The sequence below is a fragment of the Botryllus schlosseri genome, chromosome 10, assembly GCF_051294905.1.
Source record: "Botryllus schlosseri isolate E-star chromosome 10, Bs_hap1, whole genome shotgun sequence".
Classification (NCBI taxonomy): domain Eukaryota; kingdom Metazoa; phylum Chordata; class Ascidiacea; order Stolidobranchia; family Styelidae; genus Botryllus; species Botryllus schlosseri.
In genome coordinates, this window is record NC_137245.1 from 27,341,311 (window position 1) to 27,361,689 (window position 20,379).

Sequence of the window (20,379 nt, forward strand, 5' to 3'; positions counted from 1 at the left end):
TCTGGAGGTCGGGTCGAATTTGTTTTGATGATCCACACAATAAAAGACTCCCCTTGCATGCAGATTCGGACAATTATACACGGTAATTTAAGTTGACTACTGAGAGTGAAATGGGCCGGCAATATAATTCTAATCTAATTTCTGTTTTCCTAGATATTATGCAGGAGAACGTGTATTGTTAAACAAGGCAAGCTCAATGTACAGACATTTTCTATTCTCGTGCTTGTAGTGAGCTCTGATTTGATATGAAATGAGATCGAGTTTTGTTGTGTTTCTTCCTAATTCAGAATTTTTGCCGTGGTTCAAGTCCTAATTCAGAACTCAATTCAATTTCGAAGTTCTTTCAAATTCAATAGTTTTAATTCTAATCTAATTTGGAAAAAGTGAAAATTTTCTTGTTTTCCAACTCAACTAACCTGGGAGCTGGGACCAAGGCGATATATATACGGCAGCAGTACACCATACTGCGATAAATCCGCAGTCTCCAAAATTTACACCCGTATTTTACAGATTTATATCTTGGGATAGCAGCCCAATAAGATCAATGAATGCTCTGCGTGCGCGTTCGTACGATGTCGCCAAGAAGTTGCTCTGGCGACAACGCAGAGTATCGAGTCTCAACTACCAAAGAAACGCCAGTACCGTCGAGCTCTTCGTAGATGATACTCCGATTGAAGTTCCCAGCGACATAACTGTATTGCAAGCATGCGAAATGGCAGGCGTGCAAATCCCGAGGTTTTGCTTCCACGATCGCTTGTCTGTGGCTGGTAATTGCAGAATGTGTCTTGTGGAACTAGAAAAGGCTCCGAAACCAATAGCATCGTGTGCTTTTCCTGTTGCGGCTGGCATGAGGATCAAAACCGATTCTGAACGATCTAAAAAAGCGAGGGAAGGTGTCATGGAATTTTTGCTCGCGAATCATCCTCTAGATTGCCCTATTTGCGATCAAGGAGGTGAATGTGATTTACAAGACCAGTCTATGATGTTCGGCTCCGACCGTAGTCGTTTCAAAGAAACTAAACGCGCGGTACAAGACAAAAACATCGGCCCTCTAATCAAAACCATCATGACACGATGCATTCAATGCACGCGTTGCGTCAGATTTGGTGATGAAATCGCAGGTGTCCCGGACTTAGGCACAACTGGCCGTGGTAATGACATGCAAATTGGCACTTATGTGGAAAAAATGTTCAAATCTGAGCTATCCGGGAATGTAATCGACATATGTCCGGTTGGTGCCTTGACTTCAAAACCGTACGCATTTACAGCAAGACCTTGGGAGCTACGTAGAACGGAGTCTATTGATGTAATGGATGCTGTTGGTAGTAACATTGTAGTTTGCAACCGAACTGGCGAAGTAATGAGGATATTACCGCGTGTGAATGAAGATATCAACGAAGAATGGATCTCTGATAAAACAAGATTCGCGTACGATGGTCTCAAACGTCAGCGTTTAACCCAACCACTTATCAAAGTGGATGGAAGATTACAACCAGCGCATTGGGAAGATGCTCTTGCTTTAGTGGCTGAAAAAATCAACAGTACGGCACCACAAGAAATCGCGGCAGTCGCCGGCGGGTTCTCAGACGCGGAAACTTTGGTCACTTTGAAAGATTTGCTGAATGCTGCTGGAAGCGACGGGCTGTACACTGAAGAATCATTCCCGGTTGATGCTGCCGGCACTGATTTCAGATCCAATTATCTCTTCAACTCCACAATTTCAAACTTAGAAGATGCGGATTTGATTCTGTTAGTGGGTACTAACCCTAGATTCGAGGCTCCGATGGTCAATGCTAGATTGAGGAAAGCTTGGATACACAGTGGTGCTGATATCGCTCTGTTGGGTGGTAAAGTCGACTTGACGTATCCTTACGAGTACCTTGGTGGTGACGCGAACACGCTAGACCAAATTTCAGCAGGAAAGCATCCTTTTTACAAGAAATTGAAAGAAGCGAAGAACCCCGTGATTATCGTAGGGACAGAGATGTTCAAAAGAGCAGATTCATCATCAATTCATGGAGCTGTCTCGAAACTTTCTCACCAATTGAAAGTTGGACGCGAAGATGATTGGAAAATATTGAATATTCTGCATCAATTAGCAGGACAAGTCGCAGCACTCGATATCGGATACACCCCGCATCTTGACGATGCTATGAAAAAGCCTTTGAAGCTCGTTTTCGCAATGGGCACTGATAGTGGCGTCATTGATCGATCGAAACTATCTAAAGATTGTTGCCTTGTTTATGTTGGATCGCATGGAGATAGAACGGCCGCAGTTGCAGATGTGGTATTGCCCGGTGCTGCGTACACGGAAAAGACGGCCACTTTTGTGAACACCGAAGGCCGACCACAGCAGTGCGTTGCGGCCGTATCTCCTCCTGGTATGGGACGTGAAGATTGGATGATTATCAGAGCACTTGCTGAAGTTGCAGGATTTACTCCGGAGTACGATACTCTCATCGGAGTACGAGAAAGATTGTCGGCCGTCGCGCCTCATCTTGCCCGGTACTCTAAAATCGAGCCGGCCAATTTCTTTTCACAAGCGGCTGAAGTTGCAGGCTCCATCGCGCCAAAGTATAGCGACGTTCCGATGAAACCGTCGCTCACAGAATTGTCAGACTTTTATATGACAGACGCTATCAGTAGGGCTTCGGTAACGATGGCAAAATGTGTGAACGCCGCGAAAGGGGAGATTTATTGATTTGGTGTCGGTGTATTTTAGAACTTTCCTACCCTTACAAAAATTTATTGCTCGTGAAGGAATATCTTCTGGAAGTGAATTCTGTTTTGTGCTTGAAATACGAAGGCTGTAGCATTATAACAGAGTATGTTAATAAAATTCAAAACTCAGATCGAAATTTACTGAAGGGGTTAGTTGGAAATGAAAATTATTTGGCTACATCAGGGTTGCTTACTTAAACTGGGGTCCGCGGATTCCTTAAATGTCTGCAAAGTATTTTTAGGTGGTCCGTGAAATTGTACTATGCCACCAAAAAACTAAAAAATCAGATTATCCTTCGACAATGACGTTATGATCAGGACTGACTACCTTGTCTAGTGGTTAGCTGTCTTATTTTAGGCATGGAATAGGGTAAATTGAGTCCAGCTTGATGTGATAACCTTCCAATCACAGACTTGTCAAATCGTGGGGGTACACACAAAATTTGAAGGGGTCAGCGATCAAAAAAGTTTTAAGAACCCCTGCCCTAAGGGCAACAATTCATACTGCTGGAGAGATTCAGTTGAGATAAGAGTTGATTGGTCCTGAAAAAAGGGGGTTTTACGAACACGGCTGAAAACAGAGAAGCACGAGGTGGTAAGTAACGAAGTACTTATGTCAGTTTTTTAAGCAAGACCAGACCTAGCGCGCTTACTTCTTTACTTGTAAATAGTTACTTCTACTTGAGTACAAACAATGATGCGTGCGTCTGTCCTGTACATAGCGGGCTATGAGCAAAGCGCATGTCAGAAACTAGCCCGACATGGTCGAGGGCGGAAGAGAACTGTTCTTTTGATGTGATCAGACGGACTATTTATTCGGTGAAAGAAAGTTTGTTATCATACCTGAAAACAAACTGTCACACGTCCAGTTTTGTGCAGTGCGCGTGCCTCCTTTTTACATTGGGTATGTAGGCGATTGGTGGGTGTCTGATTTCAAAGACTACTCCAAGTTGTTTCGATATCTTCCGATTTTTCACTGTATCGCAAACTTGTGGTGTACTGAAATGATGAAAATTGTAGCAATAAATTGAATAACACAACTTTGAAGACATGTTGTTATCAGTCAACTGTTCTTCAAAACGTTGGAGGGGTGTGTGATTTGCAATCAGTCTGGCATGCTAGCTCCTCACTAGCAAGGTAATAGCGCCCAACAATGCATGTTACTTGTTACATGTTATCACTACATTGTACATTCGATGTTAGTAACCCGTAGAGGAATTTTTCTCCCTGATTCTCGACTGACGTCATGCAGTGTCGGTGGTTTTGAGCCATAAGGCGGTTCTGTGCTCTTGATGTAAAGTACAGCATTTGCATTACACTCAAGGCAGAGTTTTGATAATGGTTGAATATATGGAGTTCAGTGCGCTTTGTGAATACGTTGTTAAACCTTCAATTTCGTTAACGTTGAGACTTATCATCTTTTGAACAGTCGCGCATTCGGTTCCAATGTACTTCCCTGTGCACATTTAAATACTATATAACTCTTACGACATTTACGGTATGTCGTAGGCCGAGGTGAAATGTCAGATTGATAGCCAGTATACTTAGTCGTTTCGACATCCTGTTAATGATACTATGTGAATGTGTTTGTTACATCATCTTGTAGGTCGCATTCTACATAGTTTGCTTTAATCGGAAGAGAATAATAGAACCGCGTATTATGCGGTGTAGCCTATAGCTCAGTCTCAGTGGAAACCATTTTAAAAACAACTCATCGCACTGTTATGTGATGGTTATAGTACGTGAAGTGTAGGAGAATGTACAGTGTACTGTATGAGATGGCAAGGTATGTTCATTTGATCATGCATGTCGCATAGGCTAGAACATAATAGAAAGAAGGAAGAAGTTTTCCACAATACATGTCAACAATGCTTTGATATGTTTATGATGATATTGACAGGGTTGTTTGTAGTAGCCAATTCACAAGGTTCCGAGTCACGAGTCAATCTCATTTATATAGTTTTGACTCGAGTCTAGCTATTTTCAATTCACCAACACCGAGACAAGTCATGGAGAGAGCAGATGGTCGAATCCGAGCCATGTAGCAGTGAAGACTCGAGTCCAAGTCATTGCATCATGTTCAGTTTAGAGTTCAAGCTTTGTTTAAACTCTACTTGGTTAATATCGAATGCCTCACATTCATACTCATTTTGCTCACTCTTAACAGTTACTAGCCCTATTTTTGATGCACTGTTTTCCAGAAATAACAATGATGTGTTAACTTGACTATTCTTAGAATCTTTATAGTTGCCGAAATGAATGTCTTGGGCCCTTCCAAGTCTCGAGTCATATGGCTTGGTCGAGTCTTTTGCAATTGGAGTACAAGTCGAGACAATATGCAAATTGACTCGGAAAGGAAAATATTCATGATTCGAGTCATTACAACTATATATGATGTTCAATAATACTTTGATTTCAGCCATAATTCTTGAATCTTATACCGTAATTCTTCAAGTAGAACATTGAACAAACGGGACATGTAGAAAATTGGACCATAATAAACGGAACAAAAACTTACTTTGGCGGGGATGTATCGCTTTCTGCATATTGCCTGTAATTACCAATCGAGGAGATACTGTTGACAATGGACAGACTTGTGGATTACTTTGCTGTCGTTGGATGCGACCACGTCGCAACCGGTGATAATATCGGAGAAGTGGAAGGAAAGGTCGTCACAAAACTTCCAGATCAAGATTGGAAAGATCAACCTTTTATTCATGGACTTGAGCTTGTAAGTATTATAACTTGTTCTACGGAGAAAAATACAAAGAATTATTGCCGTGTTAATTAGAATTCTAATTGCAGCTATACAGTTTTTTTCTAAATTATATCAAAATTAGAAGTGTAGCTACAAATTTTTTTTTCAAATTAAATTAAAATCATTAGTTTTTTTTATAAATTAGATTACAATTGGAATTACTGAATTCGCGAAAACTTACAAATTTGCTCGTATCAAATTAGAGTTCATTCTCATAGGCACGACAATGACAAATGCTGTACAATTACCTTGGCTTGTTTCGCACTTTCTCCTAAGTCTAATGTTTTCTGGAAAACCAGGAATTAGATTAGAATTAAAATTGAAGCATAGAAACATTTCACAAATTAGATTAGAGTTAGATCACTGGTATTTCGCACAAGCTGAGTAGAACAACTATAAAATTATCAGCTTTTTCAAATTAGATTAGAATTAGAATTATAGCTAAACGGTGTTTTTTTCAACTTGGATTTGAATTAGAATTAAAACGACACAATTTTTTCCAAATTAGATAAGAATTAGAATTACGGTATTGAATTTGCGAAAACTTGTGAATTGAACCAAGTTCATCTCATATCGAATCAGGCTTCATTCCATATAAGCACTAAAATAGCAAATGCCTGCACAACAAGCTTGGCTTCTTTCGCACTATACGGTTTTCCTGTAACATTAGGGTGGAGTGAAAAATGAAAATTTTTGAATTTCAAAAAAGGGTCTTGATATGTGGTGCCAAATAGTAAACAAATAAATTCTATCATAATTTTGGGTTCGTACACCCTCTAGTGGTCGTGCAATTTCACCGAACGAGCCAAAAACAGCTAATTTCGCCATATCTGGATCATCACTTACACTAGAAAGTCAGTTTTGGGCTTAAAAGATGCAGAAGCAACATGTTTCTATCTCACTTCCATAGAACTTACCCTTAAAAATGAACAGAAAAAAAGTTACAAGCAAATTTCTGATTTTATAGGTAAAATTAAGCACTGAAGCAGTAGGTAGGATGGTCCGTGGACATATGAGCATGCGACATTACAGCATGCGAGACTTCGGCATGCGACAATTTGGCATGCGACACATGAGCATGTGGGTTAAACTACGGGTTAGAGGTAGGTTAGGGTTGGATTTATGGTTGGGTTAGGGTTAGGTTTTAGGTTAGGTTAGGCTAGGTTAGGTTAGGTTAGGCTATGTTTCGGGTTAGGGTAAGTTTTAGGGTTATACAGTCACATGCTGAAGTGACGCATGCTGATGTGTTCCATGCTGAACTGTCGTTTTCCATTGTGTCGCATGCTCATATGTCGGGCAACCGGTAGGATGTCAAAAGCGTGTAGTGATTGATCTTATGACTTAGCAACATACCCTATCAATTAGAACTACTTTTCAAAGCTTGCTCAAACGAATGAAACCCCCTCCAAGCATAAATAGGGCTCGGGCATCGAATAGAGACTGCAAAAACTGTAGCCTATTTAAAACAGCGTCCATTGGTAGTTCAGCGTCACGATATCGTTAAGTTTATAACAACGGCCCTCATGAGATTTCTTACCAAAATGCTGTGGTAGGGTTTGTATCATATTTGTCACAAAGCTCCTGAATGAAAGCACAAAAATTGAAAATACACATTCAAAACACAAACATCAATTCTATACTGGACACAGACATTTTTTGTAGCAGTATCACATGAGTATCAGTGTCCACAAACAATAAAGTCATGTTTAGTATTGAAATATTTCATCTGCTTTCAAGACCTCAGTTTTTGTCTGATGAGGCCATCTCTACGTTTAAATCCTGAAACATCGAGCAGATGCTTATGTCACCGCTGTCATATGTGTATCCACTGCCTGGTTGTGGCAAGGATAACTGAGCCTTAATGGCGATGATCGTAGGTTTCCCAGCTCGTGATCAGACAAGGTCTTGATTGCGATGCAGGCGGCTGTGCAATATTTTTGAGGTTCAAGTTGACAATTTGGTGGAAAGATTAAGCCTTGATGTTGATAACTGGAATTTCGAAGAATCTGATACTGGTGTCAATGTTGCTGCTTTAGGGTTCAGTTTCTTTTATATATCCTCCTTCAAAGTCGTCAATTGGAACCAGATCTGCAATATTTAGAGGCTGTACCCATCGTTCATTCAATATGGTTGACTCTCGCGTCTCAAATTTCAAAGTACCATGTGGGGCAGAGTCGTCCATCGAGAAATCCGAGCTGTCTTGCTCAATTCTGCATGGAGGTCTATTTTCCGTCATGGTTTCAAATAAAAATGCACAATCCATTGTTGATGGTGCTAAAAAATTTCCACAATATAGTTTCCCGTGTCACAAAGCTGACTGATACCCGAATTCACTAGGCTATCTTGCACTATCTTTGCTACGAAGAAATGCTCATTTAGAACATCCAGAAAATGTTTTGCTGGGAATGCTTTTGGTGACGAGGAAGGAAACGTCCGAAGATTTACAGTTAACAAGATTACTGCTATGCGCAGAACAACCATGCCGTACCAAATTCCAATTATGAATTTGAAGGAAGATCCTAAATGACACTAAACCTAAAAACAGCGACATTGAGCTTCAGTTTCTTCCAAATTCCAGTTATCAACATCAAGGCTTAATCTTTCCACCAAATTGTCAACTTAAACCACAAAGATATTGAACAGACGCATGCAATCAAGACCTTGTCAGATGTCGAGGTGGAAAACCTAAGATCATCACCATTGCGGCTCAGTCATCCTTGCCACAACCAGGCAGTGGAAATACATTAAAACGTGGTTACTGAAGCATCTACCCAGTACCCATATTTCAAGATTTGAAAGTAGCGATAGCCTCATCAGACAAAAACTGAAGTCTTGAAAGCAAATGAAATCTTTCAATACTAAACATGATTTTAATGTTCGTGCACACTGATACTCATGTGATACTGCTACAAAAATCTTCTGTTTCCAGTATAGAATTGATGTTTTTGTTTTGAATGTGTATTTTTAATTTTTGTGCTTTCATTCAGGAGCTTTGTGACAAATATGATACAAACCCTACGACAGCATTTTGGTAAGAAATCTCAAGAGGGCCGTTGTTATAAACTTACCGATATCGTGACGCTGCACTACCAATGGACGCTGTTTTAAACACAGTTTTTGCAGTCTCTATTCGATGCCCGAGCCCTATTTATACTTGTAGGGGGTTTCATTTGTTTCGGCAAGTTTTGAAAAGTAGTTCTAATTGATGTTGCTCAGTCATAAGATCAATCACTACACGCTTTTGACATCCTACCTACTGCTTCAGTGCTTAATGTTACCTATAAAATCAGAAATTTGCTTGTAACTTTTTTTCTGTTCATTTTTAAGAGCAAGTTCTATGGAAGTGAGATAGGAACAGGTTGCTTCTCCATCTTTCAAGCCCAAAACTGACTTTCTAGTGTAAGTGATGATCAAGATATGGCGAAATTAGCTGTTTTTGGCTCGTTCAGTGAAATTGCACGACCACTAGAGGGTGTACGAACCCAAAATTATGATAGAATTTATTTGTTTACCATTTGGCACCACATATCAAGACCCTTTTTTGAAATTCAAAAATTTTCATTTTTCACTCCACCCTACTGTAACATTTGAATTAAATTACTGTCGTTTCGCTGCAAATTAGTCTAATTAGACTTTACTATGATTATCTAGCAGTCCAAGTCTGTTTACACCCTACCAAAGCTCACACTCATTCACACATTCTCTTCAGTTTTGCCAACCAAACGGCTGGTTCGCCACACACGAAAGAGAACCGCCAAAATACTTCATCGCGGTATTAACGGACGAATTGGGAAAACGGAGATATCTCGCTGTACTTTCGTTCTGCGAACCTGCCGTGGAAGATGAGTCTGAACTTCAACCGGGAGGTATTACCCGGCGAGAAAGCTCTAAAACCGTGCGGATTAAGGGACAAAATGAGGACGTTGACGAATCAATGTGTGAAGTTTACGTGGATGAAGAATCTGAAGGGTCGAGCGGGCTCATGTCTCCCTCGAGTACAAGGTCGAACAAATCCACGTCAGACTCTTATTATCCGAAATGTCTCGTTCTGATATCAAGGCACCCGGAATTTGCCGTGTTCAAGGTTAGCTCTTATTAATTTTATTTACTGATGCTCAATTTGTGGTGCGGTGTTGCTAAGAGAGGTGCTCGAAGTAGTCAGTGTTGCTTTGCTGGAAGAAACATGGTAAAATTCTGATCAAATTACAAGCAGCCATTTCAAACCTACTTGAGTACTTGCAACAAGTAGAAGTACTTCATTACTGGCGAGTGGCCACCTCTGGTTTATACATTGGTCAGTATGAATAGGGTTCGATGTAATTTGACCTTCTGTTAATACTGAAAGTGATTCTAGATAAAAGCATTTCAATTATTGATCTCTTCAATGTCACCACTTCAGTAAGATAAGAAAATGTGCTGACTGAACTGATGGACGGTGGCCCTTGAAATGCATGATAATTCAATCATTCTCTACCATGACTGAGAACATCCTGGATATGCAAGGCATAGTCATGTTTTATGCTGATTCACTGACATTTATAGGAAGCGCAGTCCATGTTTTACCTAACACTGCCATCTAATTTATAGGCCAATTTATAGGCCATATCGTCACGTCCTGTCAACTTTTTATGTTGACGAAGCAATAAATGTCTGTCTGTCTGTCTGTCTAAGTCCAAATTGTTTAATTTTCCATAGGTCAGTGTTCAGTAGTTAGAGAACATGGTTGGAAAGCGGCATGCCATTATGTTTTTTTTTAATTGTAAAGGAACATACTGTGCAGTGTGTAGCCTATATATCACCATGTCAAATTGCTCCTCATCAAATCAATGGTTATTGGAAGTGACGCCTTGTAATCATTGTACTATTGAATAGTGTATTCTTATTGAAATGAACCCGAATATTTCCAGCCATCAGGGGTAATTGTCGGCAACTAGTAAAGAATTGACAAGAATACTGTGTGTCAACAATCGTATCGTATCATCGTAGTAACCAAGCCCATACTGTTTGTAATATCTTCATCCTGACACATTATCATATATCACAGTGTGCTTTCAGTCAAAATCAGAAATGAATGTACCTACACCAAGCTTGGGTCATTACTAGGGATGGTGCGAACCTCTGAAAGGTTCAGGTTCGTGTGAACGCGAACCTTTTTGAAAGGTTCTGTGTGAACACGAACGTGAACCTCATGACGTCACGTGACGTCATATTGCTAATTCCAATCCTATCTTTCAGTGAAGTGATAGCCTATGTGTACATGTACACATTGTACAGCTGTACACAATACCTAGCGACGACTCGGGCCACATCATGCCACAATGCTGAGGTACATATTGGCGTTTTAAACGTCGCTAAATATATCAACTGAGGCAATCAAGTGATATAATAATCCCATAAAATCAATATTTTCCGTCGTCTAGCCAACAATTTCGACGACGACTTAACAGGGAATAAAAGCTTACGCCTTAACGGTCCAGCCCAGACCGGAGAATGTATTCGGCGTCTGAGTATTGCTAGATTGATATCGAGCAGAGTGTAAAACAGGTTTCTATACTTGCTACCGATTTTACTCCATTAACAAGTTATACAGCAGTAGCCAACACCTCAACCGTACGGATTTGGATTTAATGATACAGTGAACCTATGCAGTCAAGATTGAACCTGAACTCCTGCTAGATTTTTTACATCAGAAAACGATATTAATCTCATTGATTGGTGGAGTAAGCATCATTGCTGACTACGCATTTCGCTCCTGATGTTGTGTGATTGCGGGTCAAGCTCACAGCAGAGAGTTACTAAATGTTCACAAAGGGTAATAAAGCTGGATATTTCGAGCAAACAATTGTAACAAAGAGGGTAAAACTTTTGAGATTGTCAAGGTGCAAGGTAGTTTACTGTTGATTTTTATACTGCCAGCGCCATGCATTGAGTGGCCCGCAGTTGAAATGCAATAAATTTGAACGAAAAATGTCATAATGAAGTGAAAATTGTAATATACGCGAAAGGTTCACAGTGCAGAACCTACCAAGGTTCTGTTGTGAACGTGAACCTCTAAATTTCCGAGGTTCACACACAGAACGTGAACGTGAACCTCGCGTTCACACCATCCCTAGTCATTACGCACTGTGCAGTTTTCCAGCACTTGGCTTTTTCAGGAAAACCAGAAATTAGATTAGAGCATAGAAATATTTCACAAATTACATTAGATTTAGATTACCAGCATTTCACTCTATTTTGTACCAAGCCTGGTACCTTGTTTAATGTATTTTCCATTCCTATTTCAGAATTGCCTAGGTCTAATCTACACCATATACATCGAGGGCTTATCGGTATCTTTGGAAATGGTGATAGCCAACTTGTTAATGGTTACCGTGCCACCGCGAGGGGCACCTGTTACGCGATTCACTATCGGCGCCGCCGACAGACAAGCTCTCGAAACGCCGGAATGCGAAGAGCTACCAGTCACCAAGTCTACAGTGGCTACGTTGCTAAGACATCTAGGTGATCTATGCAGTTTTCGTTGTATATTAGGATTGTTCCAGTTCAAATTTTTCTTCAAATTTTACAGGCTCTTCGATAAAGTTGTTAGTTTTAATAAAGTAATAAGCCGCACACCAAATTTGGCTCGATTCCAACCTGTAGAAACTATTGGAGTTGGAAAATTTTACATTCGATAAAAATACCGTGTATGAAAATGTTTCAAATTTCACTGGCAACCCCATGAAATTGTTAAATAGTCTTCAAAACCGATGACTAGCGAATTTGGCTCAAATTCGACCAGTAAAAGCGAAGTTAACAGTGTTCAAAATTTTGGATTTGAAATAATAGTAATTGCGGAGGGTAGATATGTGTATATCATTTGAAGGATTTGCCCCCCCCCCCCCCCGTAACTACTATTTTATTCAAGTCCAAAATTTTGTGCTACAACAACTTTGCTTCTACTGGTTGGAATTGAGCCAAATTGGTGATGCGCCGTTTTCTTGTAAACACAACTTAACAATTTGATGGGGTTCATTTATTGATTGAAATTAATAAAGAAAAATCGTTTTATAATAATTGTAGTCATTAGTCGGAGTTAGAAAATTTTGAATTCATTGAAAATTTCTAATTTCACTGTCAACCCCATGAAATTGTTAAGTTGTCTAAAAAAAGAATGCATAACAAATTTTTCTCAATTCCAACCAGTAGCAGCGATGTTGTCAGAGTAAGCCCTGCAAAATTTTTGGATTTGAAAGAAATAGTAAAATATGTTGGAAAAGTCTTTTATTTTATTAATCGTTAATCGTAAATACCGTAATTTTCCATGTATAACGCGCAAAATTTTCAGGATTTTTTGCCCTAAAATAGGGGGGTACGTATTATACATGGGTACAACAAGCCTTGAAAAAAATCTCCGTCGATAAAAAACTTGAAATCACACCTATCTTCATGTTTGTTTCCAATCGCGCATCACTTTCAGCCAGCGCGCGTAGTAATTCGTATTATAGAGTGTAACGCGCTGCTAATTAGTGGTAAGCGTGTTGCAATTAACGAGAGTCGTGTGCACAAGCACGCGATCTCCTGCTGAGTTGGTTTGCCGTTTGTACTCAAGCGAAATCAGGTCACTAATAGACACTAGCGCGCGGCAATTCTCGCCAATTCATCGCGTCAACGACAGGCCCGAACAATCGCATATGCAATTTATACATATACAAGAGGCCATGTGCGCAAGATATAATCGCTTGCGTAATCAGTCGCATCTCCGACAGACCTGTTGCGCATGACATAACCGTTAGCCTCGGCGCAATCGCATCTGTAATAGGCATCGTGCGCAAGATGTCGGTTCGTTGGCCTAAACTAACTCGCCGCCGGCCTCGCAGGCTTTGGCTGCTATCTACTATCGTTTTGAGACAATACCGTTAATTGTATAATGATTAGCGATCGTTGTGTAATGATTGTTCAAGAGTGACATCGTATATGAAATCGGAACTATTCATGTACTGAAATGCAGGGTGCGTACTATACATGAGTACAGGCTTTTTTCCAAAATTTACATGCTATTTTAGGGGTGCGTATTATACATGGGGGCGTACTATACTTGGAAAATTACGGTAGTACTATTTCAAATCCAAAATTTGGAACATTGACAGCTTCGCTTCTACAGTTGGAATTGAGCCAAATTTGGTGTAAACAATTCTATCAAATGGTCAGTAAAATTGAAAGAAACAACGAACAACCGTGTTATGTATACCAGTGGCTGACACAAGTGTTTTCCTTTCAGGAATATTGAATGTTATGAACGTGTTGACCGCTGCTCTTGTGGATCAAAAGCTGCTTTTCTATTCCTGCTCTTTATCGAGGCTCAGTGATTCTTGCAATGCCCTTACTGCTCTTATGTTTCCTTTTTCATACAGGTAAGCTTTGTGGATTGGTGCTAGGCTGCGTAGCATTCATTTTTATGCATGTGATATAGGACTTTGACTTCATATCAGTATGAATGACGAGGAGAGTTGGAATATGTACCTTTTATGCGACTACAAAGAATATAATGCCAGTTGTACATCACATTGAAGATTATTTGGTATTTTTTACCATACCGTACCTATTTGATTGCATTTTGTCATAATGCTGTGGGCTGATCATGACAACACAAATCTGTCGTTTCCCCGTTGAACGGTATTCTATTGTACTACATGTTCTTATGCTGTATTACGGCCAATGGCGGTTTCCACAGTGGGAAATACTATGTCCTTTTGGTGAAGTAGCACGGCCACTATAGGCTGCAGGAACCTGAAATCATTATAGAAGTATTTCATTTGGTATTTGGGACCATTATATCATGACCACTTTTTGAAATTCAAATCTTTCTATTTTTCACTCCGCCCTAATGATGAAGAGCAATCAAGAGATTCAATATTATTTCTTTCATGATAAGCATGATGGTAATTCGATCAGTTTCACAGACATGGTAATTTTGTGTATTTCAGTTATCCTTACATACCTATTTTGCCGAAGAAGTTGTTGGAATGTACATCCTCCCCAACTCCATTTCTTATTGGGGTTCACTCCAGTTTACGGCCAGAACTACATGATCTGGTAAGTACTGTAACACAGGGTGACTCGGTACCAGTTTTCTGACTCAATGCTAAATTATTTTATATGTTATGATTTTCTGCCTTTTCCTATTTTGGTGTCAGCGGATGGATTACAGCTGTGGATTAAACATGAAAATAAAATTGTTTTCACGTTTTTGATCGTTTTAAAATTACCGTGGTTACCAGAGTCACCCTTGGAAGTCACCATTTTTATGCAATGCTACGACGGCTAGCAGTCATATGCCAATCATACCAGTAGAGAAGTTGACTTTGGTTCCCTATTCTGTAGGCTATTCTGAGAAAATGACTCGAGTCAAGTCGAGTCACCAGAAATTGTGACTCGATTCATTACAACCCTGGTCTGATGCAAATATTGTGTCTTAGGTCGATGTAATCTCAGTGGATCTCGACGGCGGGGTTGTTTCTGTCCCAGAATGCATAACTATTCCCCACATACCAGAGCCATATTACTCGCAAACTGTGGAGCTTCTTACAAAGGTAAGTATCTGACGCGAAATCGATACTTTGTGGTATTTAACTTTCCCTGGCTGCAGTATTATCTGATCATCCTTTATAATCCTAGATATTCTAATCTGCTGTTGCTATGAATTATTGATGCTGTGATAAGTTGATCTGGTAAAGCCTGCGTATTTGTATTGTGTACTTGGCTCATGTGAAAAAGAGTGTTCATGTTTAGATAATGCTATAATTGATGAATGCTTCTATCAGCGCAAAAAAGGCAATAGAGTTCAGATCATTTTGTCTTCATTTTTGACTTCGCGGTCCAGTTGCATTCTAATGCGGTAGCCTATTCACCGGGTTTTTATTGATAACAATATCTGATTTATATGAAATTGCCAGTGCCATTGCTATAACACAGTGATTCCCAACCTTTTTGGCCCGTGGCACCCTGGCACTGCGAGTCCTTGAGTCAGAATTGGACAGCTAGAAAATTTTCATCATTTCCAAATTAGATTAGGATAAGAATTGTAGCTACGCAGAATTAGAATTACTGAACTTGCAAAAACTTTTGGTTGAAGAAAAACCGAAATTAGTTCCAAATTAGAACGAAATATAGCAAAAATCGAAATCATATCATACCAAATAGAAGTTCATTTCATTCTCATAAGCATTAGAAAAGCAAACGTCTGTACGACCGAGCTTTGCCTGTTTCGCAATATCCAGTTCTCTTGTAGCATCTTCCGGAATATCAGAAATTGGATTAGAAATAAAATTGGAGCATAAAAACATTAGATTACTGATATTTCGCTCTAATTAGTCTAAATAGACAACTATATTATGTACTTGTCCAAGTGTTCCCTGACTGCAACATTTCAGAAGCTTATGGTAAAGGTCACCAATTCGGACCTACATGACTCGAGATGGTGATCTAAAATGTCGTCACTTTTGGTTAATCACAGCTTCATTTTCAGTGATATCATCTTTTTAGTCGTCAGCTTCCCTATTGCCCTCCCACACAGACTTGTACGATAGGGTTGTTCAAAAATATTTTTTTTCACAAATTTTACTGGTTATATGATAAAATTGTTAGGTTGATTAAAAAAACAAATTTGCCTCGTACCCACTGCTTCAGTGCCCAATTTTACCTAAAAAACGGTCTAAAAATCAATAACTTGCTTGTAACTTTTTATCTGTTTATTTTCAAGACAAAGTCCTGTGGAAATGAGATAGCAACCTTTTGCTTCCGCATCTTTTGAGCCCAAAATCAGCTTTCTAGCATAAGCGGTTTTCAATATATAGGGAAATTAGCTATTTTGGGCTCGATCGGTGAAATTGCAAGACCACTAGAGGATGCACGAGCCCAAAATTATTATAGAAATTCTTTTTTTGTTATTTGGCACCACATATCATTTTTCACTCCACCCTAATATACAATGTTGTTTCCAATTCTCTACTAGTTGCTGACGATTACCCCTGACGAGTGTCAGCCGAAAATATGCGGTGTATTTCTTGTTAACAGGTTTTGTGTCCTGACCTTGTTGTCGCAGACTATGCGTACCCTCCAGATGTCGTGAATATTTCAGATCCTGCCAAACTGGTTTGTATTGATTTTTTCAGTCAAATCTGCGGTAATGCTGCAGTCTCGTTTTAAGTGTTTAGATAGTAGATGTAGGTTGGAGCCAGGGTTGTAATGAGTCGTGACTCATTTCGAGTCGGATGTTTTGATGACTTGACGCGACTCGAGTCAAGTTGTTTGTGAAAAACTGAAATCACTTCGCTTCTATGGTTTTGAATTGCATCAAATTTGTTTCGCGTCAACAATTTGATGGGGTTGACTGTAAAATTCGAAAATTTGTCGTCAACTTTTTTGCAATAAATTCAAAATTTTCAAACTCCTGTGCATTCACACCTACCAGTTTTGAATTGCATCAAATTTGTTTTGCGTCAACGATATCATGGGGCTGACCGTAAAATTTGAAAATTTGTTGCCATTTTTTTGTAATAAATTCAAAATATTCAATTTCCTGTGCATTCACATCCACCAGTTGAAATCTAGCTAAATTTGGTGTGCAGCTTTTTTAGACAACTTAACAATTATTTTGAATAGGCAGTATATTTGGAGAAAAAAGTAAGTTCTGAGCGACCCTAATCCCCATCCCATCCAATATTGCCAATAGACCCGTGTCTCTGCGTTAGCACCTCACTAAATCGTTATGGTGCTCACTTTTCAGGACAAAGAAATCCGTGCAATATTTCTGAGGCTGTTTTGCCGTCTCTTGATGGGCTACAGAAGCTTCCTGCAAGTTTGCCGCATTCATCCGAAGCCCGTCATAAGATTTCAAAAGGTGAGCTGGGTTCTGCCGTTGCATATTGAAAAGTGACTAGTTCTAGTTTTAGTTGCTAGTTTTGAAAAGTAAGTAGATCTAGTTCTAGTCGCGAGTCTGTAAAAGTGTGTATTTCTAGTTCTAGTTGCTAGTTTTGAAAAGTGGCTAGTTCTAGTTCCAGTTGCCATTGTTGATATATAATGTTCTTCTTCATTCTCTCTCTTCTATAACTGACGATTACGCCTCAACAGTGTCAGCCAAAAATATTCGCGTTATATATCAACATGAATATGTTATTCAATTGCGCATCGAAGTTTTTTGCCTGAGACTCACCAGTGATATTTGGATTTCAGGAAGAATTTTTGCTGTCGAGGGGTTACGACAAGATAGAGTCGGCCGCGTCTGCCGAATTCATGCCGAAATTACTTGAAAGTCAAGCGTTTTCATTATTCGTTCAGGAATGGGGTCCACCGTACCGTAGGTAGGTAGAGCAGCTTATTGAAATGGTCTTCCTTGATATTTCTCTTGCTCTCTTGATGATTTCGGTCAAATATGCATTTTGTGTTTAAAGATTGTAGGTAGTAGGTAGGTAAGGCCTACTATATCCTACCTTTTATGCTACCACAAAGAATATAATCAGATTATTACATCACGTTAAAGATATGTTATTTTTTCGACCATGCCTATTTCGTAGCACTTCGTGACAATGCTGCGGGTCAATCACTACTTTCCAGATATCTCATTTCCACTAATGTTATTATAATTTTTTAATATTTATTATATTGATTTATTGGAATTTTCTTCTTCATATAAATTTGACTGTCAACCCTATGTAATCATTGAGTTGTCTGCAACAACGATGCAAAACAAATTTGAAACAATTCCCACTCGTAGAAGCAGAGTTATTTTAGTTTTTCATTAATAATTTTGGAATTAGGCCTAACCACCGTCCAGGCTATTTTTGCGAATCCAAAATTTTCAACTGCAATTACTTCCTTCGTACCCGTTGGAAGTTACCAAAAATTGGTAGGCATAGTTCTTTTAGACAACTTAACAATTTCATGGGATTGACTGTAAACTTTTAAAATTTGATGAAAAAAAAATTAATTTTTTGGTGATAAATTCAAAATTTCCAAACTCCTGTAGCTTCACATCTACAAGTGTGAATTGAGTCAAATTTGATGTGAAACGTTTTTCAGCCAACCTAGCATTTTCTGTACAGATAGCCGCAAAAATTGGGAACATTTTTTTGGACAACCCAACTGTCCAGCTCTGATTATGACGAGAGCACGTTCATTGTTAAGGTTGACGGTTTTCGATCGAGAGGTCGCGGAGATATCGGGAAGGATGAAGAAAGAAGAAGGCTGTATCGTGAAAGCCTTGGCACACATGAAGGAACTTTCGTCGGAATTGTACAAAAATGTGAGTTTTTTTATTGAGTATGCCTACTTCTACAAAAAGTTGAATTGGTGATTGGCGGTACTAAACGTGGAAATTGCTTTCGTTGTATGTCGAGCAGGCTGTGCAAAAACACCTTTTTTCCAAATTCTACTGGTTACTTGATAAAAGTGTTAGGTTGCCTAAAAACGTTGCATACCAATTTTGGCTATTGCAGTCGAAAATAGTATTTACGGTGGCAAATTCTTGATTTTATAACATTATCCTAGACCTACTCACTCTAAATACTATTTTTAACATCCAAAATGTTCTACCGCGATAACTTATCTTCCATTGGTTCGAATTGCACCAAAATTTATATACATCATTTTCCTAAACAACCTAACAATTCCTTAGGGTAGCCAGTAAAATTTGGAAGATTTTTATTCCTATTTTTATTCAACAAATCCCAAACTTTTTTCTCTTATGGCAATGCTTGTACAGGTTAGAATTGAGCCAAAATTGGTGTGCAGCGTTTTTTTTTAGGATACCCAGCAATTTTATTAAGTGGCCAGTAAAATTTGAAATAAATATCTATTTTTGAACATGCCTATCTACGTTTTGACTACCGCATAGTTACTGTTACAGATGACGTTTTCTAATTTCGGTATTAGATTTACATGCTTCCAGAGTTTGTCAACTAGAAACTTTTCAGCCCATTTAAGTTACTTTAAAATTAGAATGATAACGACACACTTTTTAACTTATTAGATTAGCAAAAAGTTGGAACCACTGATCTAGTTGGCAAGTGTGATTGTTACGTCATGCTAGTAAATTTTCATTTGAAAATCTTTTTGATATGCTTGTTATTGAGATTATTGCTTGTTAATTATATAGATCTGAAAGCAATATTGAACTCCTACAAAAATGTGAGTTTGACGCATGGAATTTTATCGCTGTCGCAGGAAAACCCAAGTTCTGTCCCGCCCATCCAAAAAGTACCGAAACCGTCAGAAGGGGCGCACCTGCGCCCGACTCAAAGTCGCTTTCCGAGGCTCAGCCCGACCGCGGTCCAGACGTTCATGGCGGACAAGGTGTCGAAGAGCCGTGCCAAGAATCTCAATCCACTGAAACGACCCAATATGCTGGTGCCGTTTGGCTCGTCAATCGGTAAGCTTGGTTGTTTTGTAACGCTGGGCACAATGATTCTAATACTTAAACCTGAATGGAGTATTAAATCTAATGATATAACTATACACTCCTCGCCACTAAGAGTTGATTTATCGACAAGAATTATAGTTTGGATAGTATTTTCCACTGGGGGGAAGACTGTAGTCCTAGATTGCTGGTATTGCAACATAAATGTAATGCAAAAACCTGAAAAAAACGCTGTACACTAAATTGGGCTCAATTCCAACCAGTATACGCGGGCACGGAGCCAATTGAAATTTTCTAAATTACTATAAATAATATAATTTTTTTTTCAACTTTTACTGTCAATCCCATCAAATTGTTTAGCTGTCTACAAAAACGATGCAAAAGAAATTTGACGCAATTCCAACCCGGAGAAGCCATGTTATTGTATCTGAAAGTTTTGGATTTGCAAAAATAGCAATGACGGTAAAAAATCCCGGAATTTTGAATGAAAAACTCGAATAACTTC

At 39.1% G+C, this 20,379-nt stretch overlaps 2 protein-coding genes across 4 annotated transcripts in view; both read left to right on the plus strand.

Moving 5' to 3' along the window:
- The first annotated feature begins 472 nt into the window (after positions 1-472).
- LOC145448252 (NADH-ubiquinone oxidoreductase 75 kDa subunit, mitochondrial-like) lies at positions 473-2,858 on the plus strand. Its single transcript, XM_080326617.1, has one exon. It carries the CDS (start codon positions 545-547, stop codon positions 2,699-2,701), a length of 2,157 nt encoding a protein of 718 aa, XP_080182743.1. The 5' UTR covers positions 473-544; the 3' UTR covers positions 2,702-2,858.
- Positions 2,859-4,041: 1,183 nt separating this feature from the next.
- The window catches only part of LOC145448248 (myotubularin-related protein 13-like), a 40,157-nt gene continuing 23,819 nt past the window's right edge, over positions 4,042-20,379 (plus strand). Inside the window, exons 1-11 of one of the 3 annotated variants that reach the window (XM_080326610.1) lie at positions 4,042-5,452; positions 9,189-9,563; positions 11,764-11,980; positions 13,740-13,872; positions 14,446-14,554; positions 14,938-15,051; positions 16,535-16,612; positions 17,247-17,360; positions 17,693-17,820; positions 18,644-18,761; positions 19,682-19,886. In XM_080326610.1, the coding sequence (XP_080182736.1) occupies positions 5,306-5,452; positions 9,189-9,563; positions 11,764-11,980; positions 13,740-13,872; positions 14,446-14,554; positions 14,938-15,051; positions 16,535-16,612; positions 17,247-17,360; positions 17,693-17,820; positions 18,644-18,761; positions 19,682-19,886 (1,738 nt within the window). In that variant the 5' untranslated portion in view covers positions 4,042-5,305. The remainder of the gene's footprint in view (positions 5,453-9,188; positions 9,564-11,763; positions 11,981-13,739; positions 13,873-14,445; positions 14,555-14,937; positions 15,052-16,534; positions 16,613-17,246; positions 17,361-17,692; positions 17,821-18,643; positions 18,762-19,681; positions 19,887-20,379) is intronic. The other 2 variants (XM_080326609.1, XM_080326608.1) reach the window with 2 other exon arrangements.

Bases quoted from the DNA above. Each gene is read 5' to 3' on its own strand.
- LOC145448252 (XM_080326617.1), top strand. From the start codon at position 545: ATGAATGCTCTGCGTGCGCGTTCGTACGATGTCGCCAAGAAGTTGCTC.